At 44.6% G+C, this 26647-nt stretch overlaps 1 protein-coding gene across 1 annotated transcript in view; it reads left to right on the forward strand.

The window, feature by feature from the left end:
- Positions 1-26647, forward strand: part of LOC126278867 (cytochrome P450 4c3) — a 313222-nt gene that overhangs the window by 281171 nt on the left and 5404 nt on the right. The window contains exon 11 of the mRNA XM_049979145.1: positions 3876-4055. Coding sequence (XP_049835102.1) covers positions 3876-4055 — 180 coding nt within the window. The remainder of the gene's footprint in view (positions 1-3875; positions 4056-26647) is intronic.

Below are 26647 nucleotides of genomic sequence, written 5' to 3' on the forward strand. Positions count from 1 at the left end.
TTAACCCACCCTTAGCCGTGATGACAGCTTCCACTCTCGCAGGTATACGTTCAATCAGACACTGGAAGGTTTCTTGGGGGATGGCAGCCCATTCTTCACGGAGTGCTGCACTAAGGAGAGGTATCGATGACGGTCGGTGAGGCCTGGCACGAAGTCGGCATTCCAAAGCATCCCAAAGGTGTTCTATGTGATTCAGGTCAGTAGTCTGTGCAGGACAGTCAATTACAGAGATGTTACTGTCGTGTAACCACTCCGCCACTGGCCGTGCTGAAAATATCAATGTAGGCCTGTGCTGTGATAGTGGCACGCAAAACAATAAGGGGTGCAAACACGCTCCATGAAATACACGACCACACCGTAACACCACCAACTCCGAATTTTAGTGTTGGCACTACGCATACTGGCAGATGAGGTTCATCGGGCGTTCGCCATACCCACACCCTGCCATCGGATCGCTACAGTGTATACCGTGTTTCGTCAATCCACGCAACGTTTTTCCACTGTTCAATCGTCCAATGTTAACACCAAGCTAGCCGTCGTTTGGCCATTATAGGCGTGATGTGTGGCTTATGAGCAGCAGCTCGACCATAAAATCAAAGTTTTCTCACCTTCCGCCTTACTGTCATAGTACTTGCAGTGAATCCTGATGCAGTTTGGAATTCCTGTGTGATGGTCTGGATAGATGTCTGCCTATTACACATTACGACCCTCTTCAACTGCTGGCAGTCTCTGTCAGTCAACAGGATAGGTCGGCCTGTACGCTTTTGTGGTCTACGTGTCCCTTCACGTTATCACTTCACTATCACATCGGAAACAGTGGAGCTAGGGATGTGTAGGAGTGCGAAAATCTCGTGTACAGACGTATGACACAAGTAACACCCAATCACCTGACCACGTTCAATGTCCGTGAGTTCCGCGGAGCGCCCCATTCTGCTCTCTCGTGACGTCTAATGACTACTGAGGTCGCTGATATGTAGTACCTGGCAGCAGGTGGCAGCACAATGCACTTAATATGGAAAACGTTTTTGGGGCTGTCCGGATACTGTTGATCACATAGTGTAGCTCGACGAAACTTGGACCATACACAGAAGAACTGTCAGAGTGTAGTACAGAATGTAACTGAAATAAATATGCAATGAGTAGAATAGAAATGACATTTTTATTCAAAGACAACAATTATACTGCAGTCACCGCGACTCATGATGGTCCATGGATATTACAAAAGGAGGGATTTGGTTCTTAATAGTGTGTGATCACCACAGACAGCAGTGGATGCTCTGCAACATGCTCCCATCTCCTATGCTGGCCACAAGGTTGGTAGGGAATGCTTTTGGTAGGGCGTTCCACACCTTCATCAGCGCAGTAGACAACTGCTGCGTGGTCTTTGGTGCATGTAGGCGTACTGCAACGCGTCTCCCCACCGCGTCCCATACGCGATCGATCGGATTTAAGTTGAAGCAACAGGCAGTCCACTCCATTCGCCGAATATCGTCTCGTTCCAAGAGGTTCTCACCTGCGCTCATGCTGTCGCGCATTGTGATTCATAAAAAATGAAATCACGGCCAAATGCTCCCCTGAAAAGACGCACGTGTGAAAGAAGTACTGTGTGACAAAAACGTTGAGCAAATATTTGTAGGTCAGTGTGACCTTGCAACATTGCGCCAACGCACACCATAACCCTAGACTACCAACAAATCATGTTTGACAATATTCTTGGGTGTTCCCACCTCTCGCCAAATGAGGGTACACACAGAATCACCACACATACTGAATCTGCTCTCATCCGAGTAGAGCATGCGGCCCCAGTCCTCATCAGTCCAGCCCCCTACGCTCTTGGCACCATCGCAAACAATGCCGCCAGTGTGCAGGTTTCAAACGGAACACGACACGACGTACTGGCCATCTGGCAAAAATATCAGCCCCATTCAGTCGGCTTGGGACTGTGGGGCGTGAGACCATATGCTGTGCAACTCTTTATGTGCCATTGCAGTTGCAACCGCTCTTGGATTTGGATCGCTTTTCGGCTGTTGGACAATATAGCATTCATCTGCTGTTTTGGCTGACCGTGTTCGACCATTCCTCTCCTTCGGGCAGCATTGCCTGTGGTTCGGAACGCTCTCCATGTCAAGTCATTCATATGTTGTCTCAGGGCCACCTTATAATGAAGAACACCATTACAGTTCTCGGTAATTGGTCACTGATTGCCACACACTGTCTTTTTCCATTCCTCCAACTACTGCGTCGCATTGCGCGACGTCTCCATTTCGCGTTATAACCAAGATGACCTCACACCATGTGACGTCCATCTTTCTGTTCACGATTGGGGGCCAAAATGTTCCCGCACTTCTGTTCATCTTCACGGAGTAGTTAGTATACTACACTCATCCTCATAAATTAAGGATAATGCTGATACATGATGAAACAATGATCTGGTGGGCGGTTTGCGGGTTAAAATTACCTCGGGGTATGACCATGCGGTGTATTTGACATACGGTCGTCGCACGGTGGCGCTGGCAGCAGTCCACATATGCAGAGGTGTGTTGGTGCATGTTAGAGCACGGTACAGCGAGTAAGTATGCAGACGTTTTCAGACGTGCTAATGGTGACTGTGTGTTGAAAATGGCTCAAAGAACACAAATTGATGACGTTATGAGGGGTAGAATAATAGGGCGATTGGAGCCTGGTCAAACACAGCAGGTCGCCGGATGGGCCCTCCATGTGCCACAAAGTGTGATCTCAAGATTATGGCAACGATTCCAGCAGACAGGAAACGTGTCCAGGCGCTATAGTACAGGACGTCCACAGTGTACAACACCACAAGAAGACCGATATCTCACCATCAGTGACCGCAGACGGCCACGGAGTACTGCAGATAGTCTTCTTGGGACCTTACCGCAGCCAATGGAACAATTGTCTCCAGACACACAGTCTACAGACGACTGAACCAGCCATGGTTTATTCGCCCGGAGACCTGCAAGGTGAATTCCACTGAACCCTGGTGACAGAAGAGCCCGTAAAGCCCGGCGTCAAGAACACAGCAGGTGATCATTGGAACAGTGGTCCCAGGTTATGTTCACAGACGAGTCCAGGTATAGCCAGTACAGTGATTCTCGCCGCGTTTTCAACTGGCGTGAACCAGGAACCAGATACCAACTCCTTAATGTCCTTGAAAGGGACCCGTATGGAGGTCGTGGTTTGATGGTGTGGGTTGAGATTATGATTGGTGCACGTACACCCCTGCATGTCTTTGGAAGAGGAACTGTAACAGGTCAGATGTATCGGGACGTCATTTTGCACCAGTATGTCCGCCTTTTCAGGGTGCAGTGGGTCCCACCTTCCTCCTAATGGATGATAAAGCACGGCCCCACCCAGCTGCCATCGTGGAGGAGTACCTTGCCTGTTCTCCAGACCTAAACCCCATCGAGAACGTCTGGGATGCTCTCAGTCGACATATCGCAGCACGTCTTCAAATCCTTACGACCCTACATGAGCTCCGACAGGCACTGGTGCAATAATGGGAGCCTATATCCCAGCAGCTGCTCGACCACCTCATCCAGAGTATGCCAACGCGTTGTGCGTGGTGATCATATCCCATATTGATGTCGGGGTACATGCGCAGGAAACAGTGGCGTTTTGTAGCACATGTGTCTCGGGGCGGTTTTCTCAAATATCAGCAATACCGTGGACTTACAGATCTGTGTCGTGTGTGTTCCCTGTGTGCCTTTGCTATTAGCGCCAGCTTTGTGCAGTGCCACTTTGTGTGGCACCACATTCTGCAATTATCCTTAATTTATGAGCATGAGTGTACATTACTTTGTCTGCCTCGTCCTTAATTTCTGCAGACTTGACGTCGGTCGCGGCGCGTGGTGTTGCAGGCAGCTACCAGGTGCCGGCGGGCACGACGGCGCTGGTGGTGACGTACATGCTGCACCGAGACCCGCGCTCCTTCCCGCAGCCCGAGCGTTTCCTGCCAGAGCGCTTCCTGCCGGACAACTCGACGGGCAGGCACCCCTACGCCTACATACCGTTCAGCGCTGGGCCGCGCAACTGCATCGGTGAGTGTCGAGCTGGCAGCGTCTTCATTGGCCTCATCAGTGGCTACTATTACAGCTGCAGAGAATACTTTCCCTCTTTCAGTGGGATAGACTGCTGTAGTCATCTGCTTATGTCTGCTATCCGTTGTAGTAACACTTACAGCAGCAGTTCATTGGCGTTAAAACATCGATTCCATAAACTCAAAGTGGTCATCGAACGCATACACTGTCCGATCACCAGAATCCGCTCACCTTATAGTTGAAGTTAACATGGGGTGTGACCACCCTTCACATTTATGACGGCTTGAATTCTGATGGTGACACTTTCAGGGTAAGGCCACAACATGGCAGGATGGGTGACAGAAGTGGTGAGGGAGAGGGGAGATTTACGCCGCGATGTACAGTCAAACAGTGGTAATATTGATAGGTGTTTATTCAAGCAAACCCTATGCAGCACAACCGGACTGTGCGCTTGCAAATGGAGCCAATCACGGAATGCCCTGATCTCCCGATCCACTTGTGACCTCCATTGTCCTGGCCTGTGGATGGCAGCTACCACGATGGCGAGCAGCCCACCAGCAGGCAATACCGTGCATGCTGCCAGCGAGTGTGATCAGCACACGTCCTCCAGAAGCTTGAGGACTATGCACCATTGTACTTGCTCTTGATCCCCATGTCGTGCGGTTGGGTGCAGTATTCGACACTTGAGGCCCATTGCCAAGCAGCAGTCTCCCAGTCGTCCCTCCCAGGGATCGACCAGGATGGTGACTGATGACATCTAGGTGACTGGAAGGCTCTGAGGGCATACCTCAACAAACAGGATCGTAGCTTGCAGTCCATCGGCCGAAGTCCCTCAGAGAGCGGATACTGGTTGTACACTAGCTCCCCTCATCGGTGACCGCTGCGTCACAGGTAGACACGCCTCATTGGCACTCGATTACTCAGTCAGTGAGCGGTTCATCTTCCGATTGTCGTCACCAATGACGGGTAGTGGTTTTTCTGAAGCTCAAAAGCCCATATTTCTCTCAAGATCAAGACACAAACACAGTGGCTGCAAGACTGAATCCTTTGAGCCCCCAAGCTCTGTTATTTACGCCCTCATAGCTACGCTTACGACTATACCTACTGGAGGGTGGAGGACGAGTAAGTTTGTTTCCTACTACTTGTCCAGTCCGTTTTTCCTAGCTCGCTCTGCCATGATCACAGATTGTTAGGCCTGGTTCAATTTGCAGCTTGTCAGTTTCTCGGTAGCACGCAAGTGCCCAAGTGACAGAATATTACTTCATGCTTGGGTACACCGTGTTAGCTGTTCCACGCTCTAGACTGTTGACTCGCGTCGCAAACTCCTGTCTGCCCACAGTGTCTTGTAGTAGTATCAACAGTTCAACCTAGTGGTTTACGTGATTAGATTATCGGCCGGGCTGGTCTCTGCTGTCTGGCCGCCGTAGGAATAAAAATTTAAAAATTTACAATTTGCCAGTTGAACATGCAGCAAAGATGTCTGAACGTCTGAGGAAGAATGAGAGCCCATTCTTCCTCAAGAACCAAAACCTGAGAAGGCAGTGACGTTGGACGCTGGTGTCCGGAGTGAATTCGATCTCCTAAATCTTCCCAAAGGTGTTCCACTCAATTCAGGTCAGGACTCTGGGAAGGCCAGTCAATTTCAGGAATTCAGTACAACGGAAAACCAGTCCAAAGTTGCAAATTTCACTTTTTTATTCACTGTTGACTAGTTTCTGGCCGGGACCTATTTTCAAATCGTCGTAACATAGTCAGACATAGTATTTCCAAATATGCAAACATTTTTGGCATGTTTCTGCACATCTGGAAATTCCACTTTTGTATATGTTACGATGATCTGAAAATAGATCCCAGCCCGAAACTAGTCATCGACTGAATAAACAAACTGATATTTTGCAACTCTGGATTGAGTTTTCGTTGTAGTGATGAACATAAGATACTGACCCGCAGCTAGTCCAGCATGCTGGAAGTTCGTAAATTTCAGTAATGTTATCGTCCACAAACCATTACCTCAAAAAAAAAAAAATGGTTCAAATGGCTCTGAGCACTATGGGACTTAACTGGTGAGGTCATCAGTCCCCTAGCACTTAGAACTAATTAAACCAAACTAACCTAAGGACATCACACACATCCATGCCCGAGGCAGGATTCGAACCTGCGACCGTAGCGATCGTGCCGTTCCAGACTGTAGCGCCTAGAACCGCTCGGCCACCCCTGCCGGCCATTGCCTCAGAGACGCTGCTTTACGATAGGGTGCATTGTCATGCATCAGACATAATCATCGTCTGCGAACTGTTCCTCTACAGCACACAGAACACATGCTACAAAATGTGTTCGTATCCTTCGGCATTTAGCATTTTATTAAATGCAGTAATCGGACCATGTTGTTTCCACGAAATACATCCCCATACCATAGCACCACTTCCTCCTTATTTCACTGCTGACACTGTACTTGCTCGCAAGTAACGTTCTCCAGATGTTCTCCCAACTTCAACCAATCTTCCAGGCATGTTAGCTGGCACCGACGCTACAGCCAGTATTACCAACATTGGCCCATTTACCACATTAGCAGACGGCTGATGTTTGCCTCTAGGACTTCGCTAGTCATGATGTGCATGCAGACAAAGCACTTTCTTCTTACTGCGACCCTAATCCTCTGACCGCACATAACTCGTGGCACGACCACAGTACATTCATGTAATGTGTAACACTCTAATGTAGGACAGCAGAGAACACGTTACAGTTAAAGTGCGCCTTACATGGCTACTTCACTCATATACGACAGTCAATCAAGTAAGGCGATTTAATATACATTTTTAAAGCAAAGACTCAGTGTTGCGTAGCTCTGAAGATGAGTTTCGTTTTCAGTACCATAGCTTCTGTACCACCAGCAGATTTTTGCACTTCGCAAACACTGCTAGCAACACTGCTACCAACTGTCAGATTTCATATTTTGCCATATGAAGTATACATACACTATGTGATCAAAGGTATCCGAGCACCTGACTGAAAATGACTTACAAGTTCGTGGAGCCCTCCATCGGTGATGCTGGAATTCAGTATGATGTTGGCCCACCCTTAGCCTTAATGACAGCTTCCACTCACGCAGTCATACGTTCAATCAGGTTCTGGAAGGTTTCTTGGCGAACGGCAGCCCATTCTTCACGGAGTGCTGCACTGAGGAGAGGTATCGATGTCGGTCGGTGAGGCCTGGCACGAATACGACGTTCCAAAACATCCCAAGGTGTTCTATTGGATTCAAACCAGGACTCTGTCAACCATTCCGCCGCAGGCTGTGCATTACGTACAGGTGCTCGATCGTGTTGAAAGATGCAGTCGACATCCCCGAATTGCTCTTCAACAGTGGGAAGCTAGAAGGTGTTTAAAACATCGATGCAGGCCTGTGCTCTGATAGTGCCACGCAAAACAACAAGGGGTGCAAGAACCCTCCATGAAAAACACGACCACACCGTAACACCACCGCCTCTGAATTTACTGTTGGCACTACACACGCTGGCAAATGACGTTCACCGGCCATTCGCCATACCCACACCCTGCCATCGGATCGCCACATTGTGTACGTGATTCGTCACTCCACACAACGTTTTTCCACTGTTCAATCGTCCAATGTTACGCTCCTTACACCACGCGAGGCGTCGTTTGGCATTTATCGGCGTCATGTGTGGCTTTTGAGCAGCCGCTCGACCGTGAAATCCAAGTTTTCTCACCTCCCGCCTAACTGTCATAGTACTTGCAGTGGATCCTGATGCAGTTTGGAAATTCTGTATGACGGTCTGGATAGATCATTACGACCCTCTTCAACTGCCGACGGTCTCAGGCAGTCAACAGACGAGGTCGGACTATATGCTTTTGTGCTGTACGTGTTCCTTCACGTTTCCACTTCAGTATCACATCGAAAACAGTGGACCTAGGGATGTTTAGGAGTGTGGAAATCCCGAGTACAGACGCATGACACAAGTGTCACTCAATCACCTGACCACGTTCGAAGTCCGTGAGTTCCGGGAGCGCCCTATACTGTTCTCTTACGATGTCTAATGACTACTGAGGTCACTGATATGGAGTATCTGGCAGTAAGTCGCAGCACAATGCGCCTAATTTGAAAAACGTATGTTTTTGAGGGGGTGCGGATACTTTTGATCACATAGTGTAACAGAGAAAATGAAGTTGTTTAGAAGTAGTATGATTACATTACTCACCTAAACAAAGACTCATAATGTATCGTCACGGCTGTCAAGGTTTATTAATGTAGGAGGTCAAGTTTTTATTGTAGAAGTATCATGGCTGTCAAATTTTATTAATGTAAGAAGTTTCTTCGACGCTATGAAAAGAAAGGAGACATGTTTAAGTAATAATGTTAAACACCACAAACAGGTATGATGCTGGTAAGACACGATGAGGTGGCCAAGAAGTGGGGTATACATAGATGTTATCATATGTTGAAGAGAAAGCAGGACGGGCCGTCAATGGCCACAGTCCTAGAACAACAGACCTACACTGATGTGTCAAAACATTATGACCCCCTCCTTCATAGATTGTTTGCCGTTTTTGAAAAGGAATACATCACTCATTCTGCGTATAAGGGATTCGACAGTGTGTCTGTAGGTTTCTGAGGGTATAAGGCGTTATATGTCTCCGTACTCGTCATGCAATGCACGCAAATAACGGCCGCTGATGCGTACGTGGGGATGGCGCCCGATAGCAACCCAAATGGGTTCCATAGGATTTTCATCAGGCTAATTTGGTCGCCGAGACGTCATCCTGAGTTCACTATAATGCTCCTCAGATCACTGTAGCACGGTCCTGGTTCCGAGACACAAACAATTATAACTGTTGAAAGATAACAACGCCTTCGGGGAAAACATCAACCATGAAGGGATGCAGGTGGTTCGCAGCTCTCAGCGTGTCTTCGAGTACTACCACAGGCCTCATGCAAGCACAGGAGACTGTCTCCCATAGCATAATACTGCTCCCACCAACGTGCGTTCTTGGCGCGCTGCACATTTCGAGCCGGCGTTCATCTCGATAAAGGCATTTGTGGAGACGATTATCGACCTAATACAGCAAAAATCTGATTCACCCGAAGAAACGACACGCTTCCGTTGATCGACGGTCGAATCCCGATAGTCTCGTGCCCACTGAAACCGAAATTGACGATGTCGTTGGGTCAACATGTGAACACGTAGGACTGCTCTGCTGCGGAGCTCCATGTGCAACAATGTACGATGAACAGTGTGCTCCGAAACACTTGTACGTGTAGCAGCATTGCGCTCTTTTGGCAGAGATGCCACATATCACCATCTGTCCCCACTTTCCAGAGCAGACAAGCCTCCGATTCCCATGTTCCCTGAAGAGTCGTGCACGTCCAACCGTTTAGCACTTAGTGGTAATTTCACTGTCCTTCTATCTCTTTCCTTAGATGCTCACGACAATAGCACGTGAGCCTTCGACCAACTTCGTCATTTTCGATATACTTGTTCACAGGCGATGTGAAATAATAATGTGCCAATTTGCAATTTGTCTCTATAATTAGCAACTAGTAATATATTTCTGTGTCTCAGAATACACAGAGGAACAAGTGCCGTTTTACACTTGTCTCCTAGCGACTAGTTGCGTCAGTCGCAACGAGGGATAACTCGTGTGTGTCAGAACAGAGGAAGGAACGAGCGCTGCCTCCCCACTCGTCTCTTGTCTCGACTTCATATTTGACAGATTATCGTCAGAAAGCGAGACAAGCAGAGCACTCGTCTCTGGTAGTGGAAGGTAGAATTTAGGAACTGAGAGTTGGTGGAAATAAGTAACATATAGAGTGGTTGATGTGTAAATAGCCACTGTAGGACATCTCTCCAGGGATGGTTGCATTACTGAGAAATAAAGTGCTCTTAAATTATACCTGGAAGTGTTTGCGCCCTCATTCACTTTCCACGAAGCCAATAAACTTCTCGTCTGTGTTCCAACATCGCCTCTGCTAAGTATCCTACGAGACTTCCTCCTCTCACACCGTTAAAAGTAGCTCATCAGAACTCAGCCCACAGTGTAGTGAACGTCCTGATTGCTCCAAGCACGACACACCTTCATCCATAGCTGGCAGTAGGACCTGTGCAGGGATACCACAGCATATTTAGAGACAGAATAAAAAAATTCGGTGATTGCATATTCTCGACAAGAATGGATTAGTTGGGGAAACAGCATAATCCTAAAACGAAGAAAGCCAGTGAAATGAAATTTTACACTCTGATTAATTATTAAGTCACTAATACTTATTCTACGGGAACAGTATTCCATAATTTCAATGAGTTTAAAGAGCTTAATTGTAATCCACTATAAACTGCTATATTGTCTGCTTTATTTGTCGAGATTGGTTTTAATGACATGAACGTCTCAGTCGACGAAATTTTACTTTAATAGCGGTGCTTTTAAGGCGAAATCCTTGGAGTCAAAAGACATGAAAAATAGCTATAAGTATAACAACAAAATTTTTATGTTTTTTGCTCCAAGGATTTCACCTTGTAAACTACTTCGCTGCTAAAGCAAAGCCGGCCTTTGTGGCCGAGCGGTTCTAGGTGCTTCAGTCTGGAACCGCGCGACCCCTACGGGCGCAGGTTCAAATCCTGCCGCGGGCATGGATCTGTGTGATGCCCTTTGGTTAGTTAGGTTTAAGTAGTTCTAAGTTCTAGGGAACTGATGACCACAGATGTTAAGTCCCATAGTGCTCACAGCCAGCTAAAGCAAACCTTCGTCGATTGAAGATGATCATGTGACTGAAACCAATTTCGACAAGTAAAGTAGACAATACGGCAGCTTTTGGTGGAATCCCCCGATGTGTTTGTTTCTTTTTTTAAAAAAAATCACTGATATCTGCCTTCGTGGGCTGTCATCAAGAATCAAAAAAAGTAATATTGTGGTTTACTCTCTCGTCGACGGCGGAGTCATTAGAGAAGCATCAAATTCGGATTGGGACAGGATGGGGAAAGAAACCGACCACGTCCATTCCGAGCAGCCTTCCTGGAATTTGTTTGGAACGATTTGAAGAAATCACGGAAAACCTGGATCTGTGTGACCAGACAGCGATTTGAACTGCCTTCCTCCTCAAAATAAGTCCAGTGTGTTTAAGTGCTGCGCCACGTCATTTGATGCTAACCCTCTGATGATGCCTCATTGACTGATCCAAGGCTTCATCTAGCCTCTGAAACCTCTCTTTCTCTTCCGACGGTTGTTTCACCATCTGCTCTTCGGCGGGAGGAAACATGAAGTAAGATTTAATGCCCCATAGACCTTGATGCCATTAAACACGACGCACCAGCTCATACTGAACAAGTATGGGCAGGAAATCGCTCATCAACTTCTTGAATGGTCTCCTTATTCACTGCTGCTTTGTGGGGACTTGATCCTAGCTCTCCAATTACGCTGTGGGACGAGCGTTCCTTGGAGAATGGATGTAGTTAGGGAAACAGCATAATCCTAACACGAAGAAAGCCAGTGAAATGAAATTTTACACTCTGATTAATGTTCTTGCGGCACAGAAATTTCATAACAGGTTACAACTTGACACCACACCAAGGCTCGAAACTGGACGCCCCAGATGGGGAGGACATTTCCTGAGAAACGTAGCTGCCCAGATTCAAATCCCAGCTCGGCAGCTAGCTTTGGCTCGTCATAAACGTATTATCGTTAATGCAGCCGCTTTTTATTAATGATTATAAACAATTTTTGTGATCTTGACTAATAAAAGACTGTTAACAAGAACCCAATAACTTTTATTATAAGACCTATTACTTGGTATTTCTCGTTTCCGATTCCAGATTTTCAGCTCATATCGTCCATCACTGATAATGAGCGGCAGTAGAATGATTGGCATACCATCCACTGTGAAGACAAAATTTTTAAATCTGTTTGAAGGAAAATAATTTGAATAGCATAATTAAGCTTCTTGGGACATTCCATTACTTAAAAAAGTTACAAACTGTTTTTGCACCTGCATCTCTGTGTCCCATCACCAGCTACTAATTAGTAACACTAAACGATCCCTCTGATTGTAGAAAATGAGGTCGAAGTTGAGAATGTGTTTCCTTGTAGTACACATCAGTAACCAAAGAAATTTTTTTTTATATCTTATACTGAGTAACTTTCATTTTGCCATTTCAAAACAAGCGTAATCCCTGAGGCTACCATTTAAAACCTGTTAATGCCATTTTCTTTTGGGATGACATATGCGGATTTGGATTAATACTGACAAATATATGGACATCCGAAGAGAGGTAAAGTAATCTAAATATTTTAAATTAAAATTAGTGGAAATGTACACAGTGGATGAAATAAAGCTGAAAGCCCCACCAGATCGAGCCACGAAGAAGTCTACAAAAATACAAAATTTTGATTTTATTTGATCGTTACAAAAAATGGTTGAAATGGCTCTGAGCACTATGCGACTTAGCTTCTGAGGTCGTCATTGGCCTAGAATTTAGAACTAATTAAACCTAACTAACCTAAGTACATCACACACATCCGTGCCCGAGGCAGGATTCGAACCTGCGACCGTAGCGGATCGTTACACATTCACCAATAATATTACAGGCGCATCAAGCTCAGACTGGGGAGGAAACCGATAACGCCCATTCAATGCATATTTTCTGCCATTTGCTTAAAATGATTGGAAAAATCAGGGAAACCAGTCGACATGCCCAACAGTATGATCTAAAACATGGATTTACGTCATGGCAATACTATTAAGTAGTATAAACATCTGATGCTTTACAATATGATGGAGACAAGACATGTGCTTTTAGTATCAAGGCATCAAATGCATATTAGACCACAGGAGTCTTCCTGCAACTGCACGCGCGGCTACTTGCCACCCATTCCACTTTAAACGCGGTCAATTGGAGATAAATGCAGGTCAAGGAATACTATTACTGTGTCAAAGAGCCTCTTAGGTATGTAAGTTACCGAAGCACAAGACGTTCCCGGATATCTCTTCTTAAAGTCACATTCGCCGCCACGTGGCATGACGGTGTCACCTTCCATCACGTTCACTTTTAGTGCAGATACTGCACTTTGTTCAGCAGTAACAGTAGCTAATGTAGTGACATCACAACATTTACTTCCTCAGGCCCACCAGTTCTCTCTTCCATTCATTCATAACAAAGCGGTACGTCCAATATTTTTGGATTGTAGTGTTCACAGAATCTACTTGAAACGAAACGATGCTTGTTAATTGCGAATCGGTCTTACTTGTTAGTGGAGGCCATCTCCAAGTTCTCGGAATTACGTTGACATTTTTACTGTCTGACAAAATGCAACGTAAATATTGCTATCCTACAGATGTGATACCAACAGGATACATTTATACTGTCACCGCGGCAGCACTGGCAAGATAGCATAAATATAGACCATTATTTTAACCCAAAGTAGAGGGCTATGTCAAAGTGTTACTCATGACCGACTGTACATAAACACAATAGAATTATTTCATTTCACCTTCGTTCTAGAGGTCACTCAGGACATCCATAAAAATATTTAGCACATCTTTCAGTGAGAACTCCAGGTGATTCTCTTGTGTTAAACGACAGAGGATTCACGACCTGGCTAATTCCAAAACGAAACCGTTCGCATATTTGAATCTAACTGACAATTTTCGAAGTCTCTCTGTGCCGTTTCTACATTTAACAGCAAAGAAACTAATTTAACGACAAATTTTGTAAGGAAACCCATTTACAGCACACTTCAGGACTGAATTTTTCTCGCAGATGTGAGACACCTCCGCATTCAACGTATCTGTGATCAGGTTCGCCCTAAAACCCAAGTTCTACGATCACCCCAGATAGTGCACATACTTTTCCACACATACTAGAACGGTATGTCATCAAGTCGGATTATCTTCGAATCAGAACTCCACCGACAAGATGTCAGAGTTTGTTCAAGGATATTTTCTGGTTCAAGGACCATTGATTTCCGGTGGCTCGCTACAAGGTAATAAATATGAGGGGCCTTCAATACGTTCAAATGGTTCAAATGGCTCTGAGCACTATGTAGGTCAAACGGGCCAACTTGGAGCAGGAGAGGCACCACAGGACATTTTATTTTCTACTGCCTATACTTTTACAAATAAATTCATAAAACTTTGTCAGCATGACCAGGAAGGATTCGGGATTCACACTCATAGCAGTGGAAGCTCAAAAACATAACAAAAATATTTTTACATGTGAAATTTCATCATTTTTTCGCTTACTATTAGTTGCATTTGTTGCTATAGGGACATTTTTCTTCACAAGTAAGAGAGATTCTTTGACGAATTTTGCAGAGCATACAAACCATACTTACAGATGTATGAAACTCTAGTTGAAAAATAGTGTTTTGTAGCCAAAAGAGTGGGGAATGATATTGTGTATTGCAATCGTGAATAATACCAATCTGATTTCAGAAAAAAAATTGTTGCATTACTTATTGTACGACCCTCATAATTATGACATATTCGGTTTGTACCACTGGCACAGTTGTTTCTGTGAAAATACATTAACGACAATGAAAAATGCAGTAATCAAAACGTACACCACGACACACAGAATAACGCAACAACCTTAGTAGACGTCGTTGCCGTCGCTGCAGGAACAGACTGGCGCCGCTGCCGCACTCTTCCATTGCATGCTGTGAATACAAGTTTGTTTCCAAGTAAGAAACACAGCGAATACCGTCGACATGTGCACTGATTTGCATACACCAGGCGATTACTATCAAACTTCAGCTGCTCGCACAGGCCCAGTGTGGGCTATAATTATCGTATGGCAGCAAAACTTTGTAGATATTTCAATGCGTTAATGCGGAAGCGCTTTACTTCCAGTTTTGGCCACCAGGTTCAAATCTTGCTCTGTACAACACATGGTCGACCTCTCCGATGTTCATATTCAATAAAATGTGTAAGCAGCGCTTAACAATATCAGCATAATACCTTTCTCGCTTGTTTGACTTTTCTGCCCACGTCCCGTTCCTAATCCATTACATGTGGGAACATGTCTACACGTCTTTCTTGCATTAAAAGCGCCAGATTTGTACGTGGTGGCCGAATTTGGAAATGCTTGTTTTCCAGCGTACATCGGTTTCGCATTAGAATATTTTCCAAGTTTCGCTGATATACAATGATTACAGACCATACTGGACCTCTATGAGTTGCTGGACTGTATTATAGCCATCCGGTATTTTCAGCACAATACAAATGGTTCAAATGGCTCTAAGCACTATGGGACTTAACATCTGAGGTCAATAGTCCCCTAGACTTATAACTACTTAAACCTAACTAACCTAAGAACATCATACACGTCCATGTACGAGGCAGGATTCGAACCTGCGACCATAGCAGCGGCGCGGTTCAGACTGTCCCTCCTAGTTCGTCCGCAGCGGCCGGCAGTACAATACAGATACAAAGATCAATCGGAATGTAGTTACTGTGTAACAAGCCACCAGAATGCTCAGAAAATGTCTCTGAACAACTTCCGAAATTTTGTCAGTGGAGCTCATGTTCATTTTTGCGTTTCAGTACTGGTTTTGGTTTTAGTTGTGTATGAAATATCCCCATTGTCGAGTATCTTTTTACATATGGGTACCTCAGAGAGCAGTTTATTCCGCTTGTGTTCTAATTTCATCCATCATACATTAAGGCAGGCACAGCAAAGCTTAATAGGACATAAGATTCGCATCATCCCGTACTTCATCGTTTAGGTTACGCTGTATGTGCCGATAAACATTCTGATTTTTTCCTCGTATTATTGGTTTTCTATTAAATTGGTGTGTAAGTTCGTAATGTTTTGTTTTGCATGCTGGTATTCCGGTTGCTATGGGTTTGTTCATTGATTGTAATTTTTTTTATTTGTAGTTCACTGTTGCTGTTTGAGTTTACATATTGTCATTTTGTCATCTGCGCATAGCGAGTGGAGCTGTGTATTCTAGAAAATGGACGTCAAGTGGAGAAATCGAAACATTTCCGACGTATTGATCTGTTTCATATCAATAGAGGAATGTGAGCAGCGGAGGCAGCCAGAAATATTTGCACCGTGTATGGAGATAATGCCATTTGACACAGCACGGCAAGATAATGGTGTTTTCGTTGTAAGGAGGATCGTTTTGACATCAGTGACCCTCCACGTCCAGGAAGACCTTCGGTGTCTGATAAAGATAGTTTAAACTTATTAATCCACAACTATCCATGTCCGTTTACTCGAGGACTGGCAAATGTGATGAGCTGTGATCATTCCATCATAGTGCTACATTTGCAAGCAGTGAGAGGTTTCAAAAATAGTGTTGTGAAGTATCGTGTGCTCTAAGCTCTAAGCCAAAATCACAGATCACAAAATCACAGCCAGGTGTCGTGACAGAGCGGTTCTAGACGCTTCAGCCCGGAACCGCGCCGCTGCTACGGTCGTAAGATCAAATCCTGCCTCGGGCACGGATGTGTGTGATGTTCTTACGTTAGTTAGGTTTAAGTAGTTCTGAGTCTTGGGGACTGATGACCTCAGATGCTAAGTCCCATAGTGCTTAGAGACATTTGAACCATTTGAACAAAATCACGTCCCTGATTGATCATCACCAGTTGCCTCGTGAACAACACTGACGAAAGCTGTCCTGTATTGTTACTGACGGCGAGAGATCATGTCTTTATGCTTATGTAAGGAAAAGAAAGGAATGGTTGGCACAAACAAAGCAGCAACGTCCCGTACAAAGACCTGTGTGCATCCACAAAACATAATGTTATGCATCTGGGTGAGCAGCAACGGTGTGCTGTACTACGAATTTCTTGCGAGAGGTGTGACTATCGCTGTTGACATTCATTCTTGCAGACGCAGTCCAACAACATCGACCAGGAAGACTGAGTGAAGTGACGCTACTCCACGATAACGCCGGCCCGCATTCTGCTAGACTGACAAAGAACACTATTCACGAGTTGGTTTGGGAAGTCATTCCGCGCTCACCTTGTTCATCAGACCTTGCGGTCTCAGGTTTTCACCTTTTCCGCTCCCTATCGAACAGCCTTCAAGGAACTTCATTTCCAGATGAAAATGAGCTTCGATTGTGGCTCGGCGAGTTCTTCGCCTCAATAGCACATTATTTCTACAATTCCAGGATCGAAAAATTACTGCAGACTGTTATAAGTAGTGAAGGAGAATGTATTATTGATAACTAAAGTCTCTTATGTGTATCTGATGTGCAAGTCTCTTATGTGTATCTGATGTGCTTATTATACTTTAGGAAAAACTGCTATGAATTTATGCACATATGAGGTACCCTACACTTATTAATTCAATGTGGACATCTTCAAGGGTGACGTCATTAAGAATCCTGTTTGATGGTCACAATTTGACTTGTTTTTCTTTTGTGGATCAATAGATAAAAATTGCCTTGCCATTCACGTCATGGTTTCTGATTTCCATAACTCATTCCCAATCTCACAGATAGCATCACCACATGATTCTACAGATGATCAAAATATCCTTATCTATCTCTTCCATAGACCGTTTAGTTGCATGCTGTCCAGCTATGATATTTTTGCCTTTTACGTATACGATTTCTGAATCTGTCTCTACTTCAGAGATGATTACATAATCGAAAGTAACAGGGCACCACCTGAGGAAAGGGTAGCTTTCACAGAGACGTTGACTACCACGTTGAAGCTGAAACGTCCCCTTAGAAAAATTTATGAATGATTGTGCTGATAAATCCCTTACGTTATTTGATTTTCAAACATCTGAGCAGAACTGAACGTACTCAGACATTTCGATCTTTACTTATTCTGATCAACACTAAACTGACACACAATATTGTTAGCGTAACGCAATCTGACTTTCAAAAATCCCTACAAAAGAATGGCCCTGACTAACAGTAACCTATACCTTTCATGAATCACTTACCTCACAAAATCTTCGTTACTCGAACTACTGCAATACAGCGAGCGCCAATACTATCAGCTAAATAAAAGATTCTAAGTACTGAAGGCATAGTTAGCAAATGAAAGATTTTGATGGAGAACAAACAATGTATTTACCTTAATAGTGTTCAAAAGTCATAATATATATATCAGTTCATGACATCCAGTCTTACAAATTTACTCTCTCTGATGGAGACCCGTCCAGAACATCCGTTCTCAAAACTCCACCATCTCACTCCCCACATCCACCACTGCTGGCGGCTCACCTCCAACTGCGCAACGCTACGCGCTGTTAACAGCCAACTGCCCAACACTACAATAGCAAATTTCAACAATGCAAACCAGCCGCAGACAGCGCACAGCACAGTCAGTGATTTTCATATAGAGCGCTACGTGGCTTTACCAACATAAAAACCTAAACAGCCTACTTACAAAGCTACGAACTGCGCAGCACAAGAGACCAGAATAGACCGCTGCTTAGACTTAATGGACTTCAGGCGATGAGTGAGCACGATTCCTGTAACTAAGCAGTGTAACAGGTACCAGCTTTACTAAACACTCCCAGTCTACTGTTTCCAGGTATGTGGGAGACTAGTTTCTAAACGCGTGTAACCCAACCGCATCATTGAACATTCCCCCTAATAAGTACTGCTGCGCTGCTACCGGTTCCAGCGACGTGCTTCTGGAACGTGCAAAAACAAGGTGTGCTACGAGCTGGACAAAGTTTTGCGACCAGCGACTCTTCGAGTGCTCTGTTCAGCTGACAGTCTTCCGTGCCAGAAGTCGTGGCAAGCTGCCAGCAGACCTATACGTGTCACTGCTTTCGAACATTTCAGACGCCACAGCTCCCCCACAGACATGTGCCAATGCACTCTGCGTAGTCTGAGTTCTGTAAATACGTTGCAGGTGGTTCTCTCATCTAGGTACCTCATACGGTACTTGTACTCAACGGCAACATTTGTGTGCTGCAATCTAGCCTGTCTTGTATGAACGAGTGTGCCCGCAAATCATTTCATTTGCCATTCATGTATTTATTGTTTTTTGCAGCGGTCTATCTAGCGTTTACCGATCGCACCCATGTTGGCCATTTGCTCACTCTCGATTTGACACTTTTATTTCTATGAGTTAATTCTCTCTCTGTGACATTTCAACTTTGAGTCTACAAGGAAAAATCGTATTCGAATCCTGTTCGTGTACTGCTTACTCTCTGCTTTCGTATTTCTCTTCAGTTGTGCATCTACTTTACCCTACAAGGTTGAGACGTTCACAGCCTCTCTTACATACAAACCGGCAATCTTTAACATTGCAAGAGTCACAGCTGTGTGCCGCCTGACGACATGCGGGAGATGTTTACGCGACGTTGTTGCGGTGATGACAGACGCCTCGTTCAACGACTCGCCGTGCTTTTGTTCTCCGTCAGATCTCCGTAGACGTTTTCGTGAATGTTGTGACGTTTCTTTCCTGCTAATCTACACGTTCGTCAAGGCTTGCCTGAATATTGAGCGATTGTATCATAAGTGAGGCACAAACTTGTCATTGAACTAATGGCTTGTCACGTAAAATCCACAGTTAGACTTTTCGGGGCATCAATGGCTGTTAATCTGTTTCTCGGATCCTTCCAGGTTTGATTCATCTCCCAGTGTCACAAGCTGGCAGTGTGCTAGAGCGTTGCAGTACCTGATACCCAAACACAGCCTCGGTTTCTCTCCATAGTATTTTTATTGTGCGACTCGTCCGTGAAGTGATGTATTGGTGGTGAATTACGTACTTCTCAGTATGTCATAACACCACTTAAATGACATGGCATAGATAACCGCCGTTAAAAGGCTGTTGCTGTAGGGAACGAGTTGATAGCATTTCGACATATTTTACCGTGCTTTAGTTTGAGCATCGTGGAAACCCTTACAGATTTGAGAAACTGTCAAAGATTGTTTTTCTCCAATTAAATGACTCTGAGCACTATGGGACTTAACATCTGAGGTCATCAGTCCCCTAGAACTTAGAAATACTTAAACCTAACTAACCTAAGGACATCACACACATCCATGCCCCAGGCAGGATTCGAACCTGCGACCGTAGCGGTCACACGGTTCCAGACTGACGCGCCTAGAACCACTCGGCCACATCGGCCGGCTTTTCTCCAATTACATCAGATAAATATATATAGTTAATACAGTTCACATGCAGAAGATGAATTTTAAAAAAAGTGTCTTGAAAGTCGTTGAAGTTCCGGTATCACTCTCCTGTATTTAGCATTTTCTTCTCATAACAAGGTTACAAAAAAGTTACTACTCCCTTTAGCTCTTCTCCAAAAATGGGTACATAATTTTTATAAAATGTCATGTGACTAGGGCCTCCCGTCGGGTAGACCGTTCGCTGGGTGCAAGTCTTTCGATCTGACGCCACTTAGGCGACTTGCACGTCGATGGGGATGAGATGATGATGATGATTGGGACAACACAATCCCCAGTCCCTGAGCGGAGAAAATCTCTGACTCAACTGGGAATCGAACCCGGGCCCTTAGGACTGACATTCAGTCGCACTGACCACTCAGCTACCGGGGGCAGACATAATTTTTTTATGATACTTGGGGAAACAGCATTTATTGCAAGGTTGCTTAGCTTTTCTTCTCTACTGTACAGTGTAGTGTTCCAAATTTCCTACTTTATACAGTGTTAGGGAATTATAGAATGTTATTGTGATTCGAGTAACTAATGTCTACACCTTTCACCTCACCCATGAATCTCCCCCACCTCCCCTCTCTGTTTCCATTTTCTCCTCCCCCTCACCCTGTCCATCCTATCCTCTATCCATTTCAACCTCTCCCTAGCGTGATCATCAGCACATGTAGCCACTGCAACACAGTTCAATAATTCAGGCTGATACTGCTCCTACAGCATACCTGTCATGTATGGCAGCCTACATGTTGGGACACAAAGAACCGTTTATTGTCCCTGACATGTAGGCTGCCCCAAAGCAGGCTGATTTGGCAGACTGACACTGTTCCCAGACAACATACCTGTCATGTGGGTAGCCTATACACCAGGGGAAACACGGTTTTGCCCCTATCTCTGCTCCTATTGGATCTAGGAGGTTGTGAGCTGCACAGTGTTGATAGTCATGAAGTCTGCTGTTTGTGTCCCAAATTCGCTTGTAATCTATCCAGGAGTTTGGGAAGAGATCCCAGACTTACAAGAGTACATACACTCTGCTTCAGATCCATAGCAGATGTAAGTTATATATCAAGTTTTGCGACTGTAATAAAAAAACTTATTTAAACAATAGCCCTTTTTACTTATTTCAAAGCATTTTCAGTAGTCAATGTAGTAACATTGTGATTTTTCTTACACTTCCTTTTAACAAGATAGTAAACAATTCTTACGTACTAAATTACTACTTTTAAACAGTATGAAATAACTATTACTGCTCATGATACTTTTATTTCTCATTGTATTTCTGATGTTCTTCTACACCTAGGTGTTCCATTTTAATACAATGACATGGAAACCATTTCAGTTTTCTTGTTGTGTAGATTCATTTGCACCTCATGTACTTTGCTTTGATGTTATGAACTATGATCGTCTTTTGTTTTTTGTGGTTTTGTTTTGTTTTTATGGTTGTAGAAGTGTCTGCTATTCTTCTGTCTCTCTCTCTGTGTGTGTGTGTGTGTGTGTGTGTGTGTGCGTGCGCGCGTGTGTATGTGTAAAAGTAGAGATGATATGTCCTAACTTCTGTGTGCGCAAATTATTATTTCGTTAAATCTACTTTACTGTGGTACTGTTGTGGATGACGAAGAGTGGGTAAGTTGCCTGGTTTATGTGGTACTTTTTTTGTAGCCGCTAGATGGGATGTCATTTACCTGCTACTAGCGTCCCGCCCTGGCACTACGTAGTTACCACTAAAGGGAACACACACGTTCAGTATTAATTGCGCAGTAACATTGTGTCAAAATAAGGGGCGAAAGTGCGAGGTCAAGAACGGCACATTATTATTAACTAATATTTACGCCCAGGACGCACCCATTCAAACTCTGCCTTCGTAACGAACACGTCGGTGACCGATGACGTGGAACTCATATATATCGAGACCGAGTTGCTTGCCTTACAAAACATAAGCAGAAATTATGCAGAACGGACGAAATAACTCCATATGGCTTCCAGTACACACTTCAATGGACCAGCTGCTCATTTATTGAAGCACAGATTCGTAAACCACAACGACAACAATGATTACAAATTAAGCAAGTTAATTATGTAATTTATCGTGTACATGCGCCGTTTTCTATGTGGTTCTTTGCGGTAACAACTGTTGCAAGCAAAATTACTGGCTGAAAACTTACTTGGTCCTATGCCCATGGCGTGACAGCTGTTGCAAGAAAAAAAGCGTGACGCTTTAATTCACATCGTTCAGTACATTCTCTGATATTTTATCACTTACTTTTTTCAGTTCTCTGCGGAAATTCTGTAAGTAGGCTGTTTAGGTTTTTTTATTGGTAACGCCACGTAGCGCTCTATATGAAGATCACTGACTGTGCTGTGTGCAGTCTGTGGCTGGTTGGCATTGTTGCAATACTCGCTATTGTAGCGTTGGGCAGATGGATGTGAACAGCGCGTAGCGTTGCGCAGTTGGAGGTGAGCCGCCAGCAGTGGTGGATGTGGGGAGAGAGATGGCGAAGTTTTGAAATTTGTAAGACTGGATGTCATGAAGTGCTATGCACATTATGACTTTTGAGCACTAGTAAGGTAAATACATTGTTTGTTCTCTATCAAAATCTTTCATTTGCTAACTATGCCTATCAGTAGTTTGAATCTTTTATTTAGTTGGCAGTAGCGGCGCTCGCTGTATTGCAGTAGTTTGAGTAACCAAGATTTTGGTGAGGTAAGCGATTTGTGAAACGTATAGGTTAATTTTAGTCTGGGCCATTCTTTTGTAGGGATTTTTGAAAGTCAGATTGCGTTGCGCTAAAAATATTGTGAGTCAGTTTAAGCACAGTCTTGTATAATTGTTATAAGGGGACGTTTCAATTCGTATGGAGCGAATTCGATTTCTTTCGGTCTCGACAGAAACTGCCCTTTATTGCGCAATATTACGCTGAGACGGTACAATATATTGACCAATATATTGAGCGAGAGTCAATATTTTTAAAGATCTGCAGCCTCTTTCAGTATATTACATACAGGGTGTTTCAAAAATGACCGGTATATTTGAAACGGCAATACAAACTAAACGAGCAGCGATAGAAATACACCGTTTGTTGCAATATGCTTGGGACAACAGTACATTTTCAGGCAGACAAACTTTCGAAATTACAGTAGTTACAAGTGTCAACAACAGATGGCGCTGCGGTCTGGGAAACTCTATAATACGATATTTTCCACATATCCACCATGCGTAGCAATAATATGGCGTAGTCTCTGAATGAAATTACCCGAAACCTTTGACAACGTGTCTGGCGGAATGGCTACACATGCAGATGAGATGTACTGCTTCAGCTGTTCAATTGTTTCTGGATTCTGGCGGTACACCTGGTCTTACACGTGTCCCCAGAGAAAGATGTCACAGGGGTTCATGTCTGGCGAATAGGGAGGCCAATCCACGCCACCTCCTGTATGTTTCGGATAGCCCAAAGCAATCACACGATCATCGAAATATTCATTCAGGAAATTAAAGACGTCGCCCGTGCGATGTGGCCGGGCACCATTTGCATAAACCACGAGGTGTTCACAGTGTCGTCTAAGGCAGTTTGTACCGCCACAAATTCACAAAGAATGTCCAGATAGCGTGATGCAGTAATCGTTTCGGATCTGAAAAATGGGCCAATGATTCCTTTGGAAGAAATGGCGGCCCAGACCAGTACTTTTTGAGGATGCAGGGACGATGGGACTGCAACATGGGGCTTTTCGGTTCCCCATATGCGCCAGTTATGTTTATTGACGAAGCCGTCCAGGTAAAAATAAGGTTCGTCAGTAAACCAAATGCTGCCCACATGCATATCGCCGTCATCAATCCTGTGCACTATATCGTTAGCGAATGTCTCTCGTGCAGCAATGGTAGCGGTGCTGAGGGGTTGCCGCGTTTGAATTTTGTATGGATAGAGTTGTAAACTCTGGCGCATGAGACGATACGTGGACGTTGGCGTCATTTGGACCGCAGCTGCAACACGGCAAATGGAAACCCGAGGCCACTGTTGGATCACCTGCTGCACTAGCTGCGCGTTGCCCTCTGTGGTTGCTGTACACGGTCGCCCTACCTTTCCAGCACGTTCATCCGTCACGTTCCCAGTCCGTTGAAATTTTTCAAACAGATCCTTTATTGTATCGCTTTTCGGTCTTTTGGTTACATTAAACCTCCGTTGAAAACTTCGTCTTGTTGCAACAACACTGTTCTAGGCAGTGGAATTCCAACACCAGAAAAATCCTCTGTTCTAAGGAATAAACCATGTTGTCCACAGCACACTTGTACGTTGTGAACAGCACACGCTTACAGCAGAAAGACGACGTACAGAATGACGCACCCACAGACTGTGTTGTCTTCTATATCTTTCACATCACTTGCAGGGCCATCTGTTGTTGAAAATTGTAACTACTGTAATTTCGAAAGTTTGTCCGCCTGAAAATGTACTGTTGTCCCAAGCATATTGCAACAAACGGTGTATTTCTATGGCTGCTCGTTTAATTTTCATTGCTATTTAAATATACCGGTCATTTTTGAAACACCCTGTAAATCTTCAATACTAATCACACACTGTCAATATTATTGCACAATACTCAGATTTGCACAATAAGTACTGATCGTTTCAGGGTTCCTTTAAGTATCTAAGGTCAGAAAACTTGTCTGGCGTAGTAGTAATAAATTATAGACGCAAACCCTCCTATTGAACCTGTCTGTTTATTAGTAAAAACTATATTAAAATCTTTATAGAAGTTCTTGACATTCGCCTACACATAAAGACAGGAAAACGAGGCGGGGAAATTTCGTTTGTAATATACTGAGGTGACAAAAGGCATGGATACCTCCTAATATCTTGTTGGACCTCCTTTTGCCCTGCGAGGTGCAGCAACCCGATGTGGCATGGACTCAACAAGTCTTTGGATGTCTCCTGCACAAATATTGAGCCATGCTGTCTGTATAGCTGTCGATAATTGCGAAAGGGTTGCTGGTGCAGGAGTTTGTGCGCGAACTGACATCTAGATTATATCCCGTTAACTTTGGATGGGTTTTATGTTAGGCTATATGGGTAGCCAAATCATTCACTCGAATTGTCCAGAAAGTTCTTCGAACCAAATGCTATAACTATTTCCAGCACTAATCGGTTTAATTCGACCAGGAACCAAGTCCATTACACGCCAACACAGTTCACACCATTACAGACCATCACCAGTTTGCACACTGTCTTTTTGACTCCTTGGATCCATGGCTTTGTGGGTTTTACGTCACACTCGAATTCTACCACCAGCACATACGGATGGAAATCTGGACTCACCTGACCAGGCGACAGTTTTCCAGTCGTCTAGAATCCGATGGATATGGTCACGAGTCCCGGAGAGGCTTTGCAGGTGTTGTCATGCTGTTAGCAAAGGCATTCGCGTCGGCCGTCTGCTGCCATGCCATAGCTTATTAACGTCAAACGCCACAGTGACCTAGCCGTTACGTTCGTCGTACTTCGGACATTGATTCATGCAGTGTTGCTTGTCTGTTAGCACTGACAGCTCTATGCGAACGCCGCTGCTCTCGGCCGTTACGTGAAAGCCATCGGCCACTGCATTGTCCGTCATGAGAGGTAATTCCTGAAGCTTGGTATTCTCGGCACACTCTAGACACTGTGGATCTCGATATTGAATTTCTTAACCATTTCCGAAATGGCATGCAACAACCAATTCGCGTTCAAAGTGAGTTAAATTACGCCGGAAACCTTTTGATATGAACCACCTGACTACAAATGACAGCTCTGCCCGCGCATTGCTGTTTTTTATCTTGCGCACACGACACTGCCGCCGTCTGTATATATGCATATCGCTATCCCATTAGTTATGTAACCTGAGTGTATTACGCAGTTCTCAGCATTGCGCAATAAATATTGAGGGCGTGAGGACCCATGAAAGACTTTTCTGGCTTGGTGGTAATACAGGACGTCCCACAAAAGAACGACCCGATTTTAACTTGTAATAACATTGAGACAAATGTCACTAGGTAACTGTAACAACGCTAGATGTAATCGGCATGGTCTAGAGTTTCAGAAAAAATCCGCTAGATGTCACTACGAGCGCTGACCTGGAGCGTACTGCCAGTCTCGCGCAATATGGCGTCCGGGAAACGGAAGGCGTAATGTGTTATCGAATTTAGTCGTACTCAATCAATGATCACAGTTCAGCGGGCGTTTCATATTCGATTTCGTGTTAAACGTTCCTCCCTTACCTCTTGACATTGACGAACTAAAAACAGAAAATAGCTGCCGTAGCTTCAGTGACAGAGAGCACCTGACGCCGCGCGGGAGTAGCCTAGCGGTCTAGGCGCTGCAGTCATGGACTGTGCGGCTGGTCCCATCCGACACGGTAGCTCAGCGTGTTCGGTCAGAGGGCCGCTCGCCCTCTGTAATAAAAAATTGAGTAAAGGAATCAACGATCAACTCGAACGGATGTCTTGTGACGTCCGCCCAGATCAA

The sequence above is a fragment of the Schistocerca gregaria genome, chromosome 1, assembly GCF_023897955.1.
Source record: "Schistocerca gregaria isolate iqSchGreg1 chromosome 1, iqSchGreg1.2, whole genome shotgun sequence".
NCBI classification, from domain to species: domain Eukaryota; kingdom Metazoa; phylum Arthropoda; class Insecta; order Orthoptera; family Acrididae; genus Schistocerca; species Schistocerca gregaria.